The 6169-nt window shown below is 42.7% G+C and overlaps 1 protein-coding gene across 1 annotated transcript in view; it reads left to right on the top strand.

Annotated features, from left to right (window-relative positions):
* TMEM154 (transmembrane protein 154) overlaps positions 1-6169 on the top strand; it is a 44082-nt gene that overhangs the window by 11331 nt on the left and 26582 nt on the right. The window contains exons 2-3 of the mRNA XM_023513451.1: positions 4756-4995; positions 5085-5120. Coding sequence (XP_023369219.1) covers positions 4756-4995; positions 5085-5120 — 276 coding nt within the window. The remainder of the gene's footprint in view (positions 1-4755; positions 4996-5084; positions 5121-6169) is intronic.

Genomic DNA, 6169 nt, shown 5'->3' with positions numbered 1-6169 from the left:
CCTTAGCCACTTGAGCCACAGGCGCTGAGCCTTCTCTTGCTGTTTTTTAGAATTATCTCTGTCTGTGACTTATGACAGTTTGATCATAATGTGCCATGGAGAAGACCTTTTTGCATTATATCTACTGGAGGATTTCTGAGGTTCTTATATCTGGATGTCTAAATCTTTTGCTAAACTTGGAAAGTTTTCTTCTACTATTTTGTTAAGTACATTTCCCAATGCTTTCATTTCTCTTTATCTTCTAGAACACCAAAAATCTGAATATTTGCTCACTTATAGTGTCCCATATATCACACAGGCTTTGCTCACTCTTTTTTATCCTTTTTTCTTTATTTTTGTCCAACTGGATTATTTTAAAAGACTTGTCTTCAAATTTTGTTATTTTTTCTTTTGCTTGATCTCATCTATTATTGAATCTTTTGAATATATTTTGTATTTTACTCAATAAGTTCTTCAGGTCTAGAACTTCTATTCAGTGCGTTTTTGTAGTTTTCTCATTTGTATCCTGAATTGTTCTTCTGATTTCTTGGTATTGTTTTCCAGCCTTCTCTTGATTCTCAGTGAACTTCCTTAACATCAATATTTTGAGTTCTTCTTCTGGGATTTCATAAATTTCTTTTTGATTAGACCTTTTATTTTCTTTTTTTGGCCAGGGCTGGGTTTGAATCTGCCACCTCCGGCTTATAGAGCCAGTGCCCTACCCTTTTGAGCCACAGGTGCTGCCCCTGATTAGAATCTTTTGTTGGAGAATTATTGTGTTACTTTGGAGATGTAATACTTCATTGCTTTTTTGTATTTCTTGTATCCTCAAGTTGATACCCACATAGTGGGTAAAACAGTTGCTTCTTCCAGTTTTTTTCTTTTCTTGTTTTTTTTTTTTTTATTTTTTTTTTTTAAGGGTTGCTTTTTTTTTGAAGAGATATCTGTGGTGTTAAATAGGCAGGTCACTTTGGCTTTGATTCTGGGTATGTGCAGTAGTGCAGCCTCCATATGATTTCTTTGTCTATAAGAGGCATGAGTGGTGTCTGTGATTTCCTCAGTGGCTTAGGGTACAGTTGTTAGTGGAAGCTAAGGTGAAGTTTTGCTGGGGAATGGGATGTCAGGTGAACCAGTTCTTGGGCCCCAGAGTGGCATATACTGGCACAAGTGTTAGTATGTCCATGCTGGCTGGTTCTCGGGCCTCCAGGAGGCTCTCTTGGGTGCCAGGCAGGTGGAAGAGTTTGGGGGCCCCTGGGCAGCAGATGCAACATGGGTGATGGCAGTAGCAGTGTCAGAACAACCCTCTGGGTCCAAAGTGGTCCACAGTGGTGTTGGCAGTGATTGTAACAATCTGGATAAGCCAGTCCTCATGCCCCCAGTCAGCATATGTGAGTAGGTGCCAGCTGTGATGGTAATGGCAAGTTGGGTGAGCTCGACCTCAGGCTGTGAAGAGGTGCTCAGGTGCCAATAATGGTGATTATGGGGGATTTCTGAGGATTCGGAGCAGATAGTGTGCTCAGGTACTAGGGGAGGGCAGTTCTGGGGCAGGCAGACTTCCCTTGGGCTTCCCAGTGATATATGCAAGTGCTGATTGTGGTGGGGAGAGGTGGGATAATCCAGGCCACCAGTGGAATGCTCAGGTGGGGACAGCAGTGGCTGCACTGTGGCCCCACTACTGAGAAGGGTGGGGTTACTTTCAGTGTGGAGGCCGCACTACCTCCCTGCTGTAGGGAGGCAGCAGGAGGACATGGGCTTCACTCACACTTTGGACCTAGTGCAAAGGTCCTGGCTATGGGCAGTGGAGTTTGTCCCTGGAACATGTTAAAATGTGTGGTTGCTTCTCTTGGGTAGGGGAGGAGGGGCAGGGTTTCCAGTGGCTCCACGTTGGCCCTGGTGGTAGCAACCAGCATTGGTGGTGGCTGTGGGCAGGAAATATCAGGGGGGCTCCAGAGATGTGGAGATGTAGGATGCAGTCGGGTGGGGGCTATGCTCTCAAAATGGCACCATGCTGTGTCTAGTAAGAGCTCGGGGATTTGTGGGACCCATCATGAGCTCCCTCTCTGGAGCAATCCATTGGCTGGTTTCTAGGTAGCTGGCTTTGTTAGTCTCAGGCCTTTGAGGGTCCATAGACTGTTCCATGGCTAGGATGTAGGAGTCCATGGTGAGAATGTGGAACACAGGAGACTGTCACCCTTTCCCTAAATTAGGGAGCCTCTCCAGATTCCCAGCCAATCCTGACTAAGCAAGATGCCTTGCTTCCCTCTCCTTCCTTGCCTGAAGTGTTCCTTGTTACTTTTCTGTTGAACTCCACTCTTCTCTCCCAGATAGTCTATTCAGTGTGTGATTTCCTTCCTTTCCTTCCTTCCTTCCCTCCTTCCTTCCTCCTTCTTCCTCTATCTCTTTCTTCCTTCCCTCCCTCCCTTCCTTCCTTTTCTTTCTCTCTTTCTTTTCTTTCTTTCTTTCTTTCTTTCTTTCTTTCTTTCTTTCTTTCTTTCTTTCTTTCTTTCTTTCTTTCTTTTGATTTTTTTCTATTTTTTGTAGAAACAGGGTCTCACTTTTGCTCAGGCTGGTCTCAAACTCTTGGCCTTAAACAATCCTCCTAATCTCCCAGAGCACTAGGGTTACAGCTGTGAACCACTGCACCCAGCCCAGAGTGTGATCTTTTACTTGCTTTTTGGTTCTTCTTTGTGGAATAGACAAGTGCCAGATGCATCTAATCAGCCGTCTTAAAGCCCCTCCTCTCTTAAACAAGTGGTAGATTTTTTCCCTTTATCTTAGTTTTGGCATTTCTGTGAGAGGAACATTAGTGAGTTTACTCTGCAGTTTATAACTGATTCTGATGGTTTGGGGCAGTTTTTACCAAAGTGATTATCAGATGGCTTCCCAGGGGTAGAAGACTAAGATGTTTATCTATATAACCAGGGTAATGAGATTATGACCTCTTAGCTCAGCTGCCATAACAAAACATCACAGAAAACGTGTCTTAAACAACAAACATTTATTTCTGTTGGCTGGGAATTTCAAGATCAGGGTGCTGAAGATTTGGTGTCTTCTCACTGTATCTACACATGGCAGAGAGAACAAGTAAGTTCTAGTCTCTTCTTTAGGGCATTTCTAATTGGTGGCCAGATATTTTTGGGCCAAACATTTTGGTGGGCCAACCCATATCAGAGGACCATTGTCCTGCACTTTATGGACATAGATAAACTATTGAGTTGGCTCTGCAATCGTTTGGTCATTCTGTGGAGTCCTTGTCTAAAATGTACTGTAGAGTGTGATTTAAAGCAGCCGAATTTTCTATTTGCATAGCACCTTTCACTTTAGAAAGAACTTTCATGTAAATTACCTCATGTGTTATGTTTTCTATAGTCTTAACTTACATGGTATTTTCCTCAGTGGACCCTTTGAAAGGCAGATGATATTATTCCATAGTAGGACAAAACCTTCAGCTTATCTTACCGTGACCAGCAGGCCAGGTGAATAGTCACCAGGTCAGTAGTCCTTTCAGCATACTCTGAGGTTCAAATGGAATAAAGTTACTTATAGCTTGATAATAGGGAAAGTTCTGCAGATGTATTTTAATAAATACGTTTAAGTATTAGGGCAGTTTCCTTAGCCTTTAAGGGAGCTTCCCCTTGAGAATTTCACTTTACCAGTGATATATATATATATATTGTGTTTTTATTTAGAATCCAGGAGGATTTCTGTCAGATGATCTTAGAGGCAGACTCTAAGATGTGAGACTTAGATTCTCATGCAGAATGTGAGACTTTCCACTGAAGTCTGAGCAGTCACTCCAATTTCAAATAATCCTTTTCCACTGAGGGTGAACTTTTATAAAAACTTAACATGCAGGACTCACGAGTTGGTTCACATCTGTAATCCTAGCACTCTGGGAGGCTGAGGCAGGTGGATTGTCTAAGCTTAGGAGTTCAAGACCAGCCTGAGCATGAGTGAGACTCTGTTTCTACTGATAGAAAAATTAGTTGGGCATTGTGGCAGGTGCCTGTAGCCCAACTACTCGGGAGACTCAGGCAAGGGGATTGCTTGAGCCCAAGAGTTTTAGGTTGCTGTGAACTAGATGCCATCAGACTTTCCCCAGGGTGACAGAGTGAGAGTCTGTCTAAAAAGAAAAGAAAAAATTAGCATGTGGAGTGCCTTTCTTTACATCTAAAATGTTATATGGTAAGTACTTTCAGTAAATGCAAATTTAAATGTATTCATAAATTTTATTAAAATATTGTGATACTCTATAGCAGGGGTCCTCAAACTTTTTAAACAGGGGGCCAGTTCACTGTCCCTCAGATAGTTGGAGGGCTGGACTGTGGGCCCCAGGATGAGTTGGCTGCTAAACAGGACAGGCAGCAGCAGCAAATGTCCTAGGTGGGCTGCATGTGGCCCGTGGGCCATAGTTTGAGGACACCTGCTCTATAGGAAATGTCCAATACCAACCATATTACTTGACTTGGGAAATTACATTGACCAAAAAAAGTCTTTCCGATACTGTTTACTTAAGCATGTCTGAAGTGTCTGGTCATGGCCAAACTGCCTTCCTTTGTGCGAAGTTTGTCTCTGGGCTCTCCTTGTGTGTTTAATATACTCCTACCTTGAGCTCCAGTTCCAAATCAGTGCTCTATGTCACTTGGAACTGCCAGGCCAAGTACAGTGGGTGAAGTTTATCACTGAGTCTATCATAGTATACATTTAAAATTATTAGAAACATAACGTACTAGTTTTGTCTCCATGGCAATCCCAATTTTGTGCCTATTCCCACAGGTGATTCTGAGTTATCAGAATATTCGGGAGATTCACCAAGTGAAGAGATAATTTCCAGCACGTTTGCTGCAGTGACCACAGAATCATTCATTGCAGATACGAATTCCACCTTGATTGCTGAGGATGCAAATCAGTTAGAATTTATATTAATGGTGTTGATCCCACTGGTTTTATTGGTCCTCCTACTTCTATCAGTGGTACTCATTGCAGTATACTATAAAAGAAAAAGAACTAAAAAAGGTAAATATTAGATGTATTCCCGTTTCCAGACAATTGCTTTATGTGTTAATGAGCAATGAATAACACAAAATCCGTTTGCTCCTACACAGAGTCTTCTCAAGGATCTCAGAGCGCTTTACAGACATGTGAGTATCACCCCAGCGCCTGCGTATGGTTAGGGGTGGGGAGGGGGCTGAGATATTTTAAAGTTAAGCAGCAAGGACTGTACAAAATAGTACGCGATAAATGATATATTGCAACACGGCTTTCCACAAGCTAATAATGCTGTACTCCTTTCTTTTTAAAAAGAATGTGTATATGACTTAATAAAAGAAAAAAAAAAAAAGAAAGAATGTTTTAGCCTAAACTGAAATTTAAAATATAGGCGTACTCATTTTGTTGTGCTTTATCGTGCTTAGCGGATATAACTAGAAGGTTTATGGCAACCCCGTGTGGACCAAGTCTATTGGCACCATTTTTTAAACAGCATGTGCTCGGTTTGTGTGTCTATGTTGAAAATTTGGTAATTTTCATAATATTTCACACTTTTCATTATTATATCTGCTATTGTGACGTGTGATCAGTGATCTTTGATGTTACTATGGTAACTGTTTGGGGGCGCCACAAACCCCACCAACTAGCCATTCTTCTATCTCTCTCTCTCTCTCCCCTTGGGCGGGACACAACAACATTGAAATCAGGGCAACTAATAACCCTACAGTGGCTTCTAAGTGTTCCAGTGAAAGGAAGATCAAAAGCTAGAAATGATTAAGCTTAGCGAGAAAGGCCTGTTGAAAGCCAAGACTAGACGAAAGCTAGGCCTTTTACACTGGTTAGCCAAGTTGTGACTACAAAGGAAAAGCTCTTGAAGGAAACTGCAGGGCCAAATGTGGTGGCTCATGCCTGTAATCCCAGCACTTTGGGAGGCTGGGGACGGGGTGTAGATCACCTGAGCTCACGGGTTGGAGACCAGCCTGAGCAAGAGTGAGACCTCATCTCTAAAACTAGCCAGGCATTGTAGCAGGCACCTGTAGTCCCAGCTACTCGGGAGGCTGAGGCAAGAGAATAGCTTGAGCCCAAGAGTTTGAGGTTGCTGTGAGCTGTGATACCACAGCACTCTACCGAGGGCTACAAAGTGAGACTCTATCTCAAAAAAGAAGAAAAGAGGCTCGGCGCCTATAGCTCAACCGGCTAA

The sequence above is a fragment of the Otolemur garnettii genome, unplaced genomic scaffold (genome assembly GCF_000181295.1).
Source record: "Otolemur garnettii isolate 467f Iridium unplaced genomic scaffold, OtoGar3 scaffold00041, whole genome shotgun sequence".
Lineage (NCBI taxonomy): Eukaryota > Metazoa > Chordata > Mammalia > Primates > Galagidae > Otolemur > Otolemur garnettii.
This window is presented reverse-complemented; position numbering and strand designations above follow the sequence as displayed.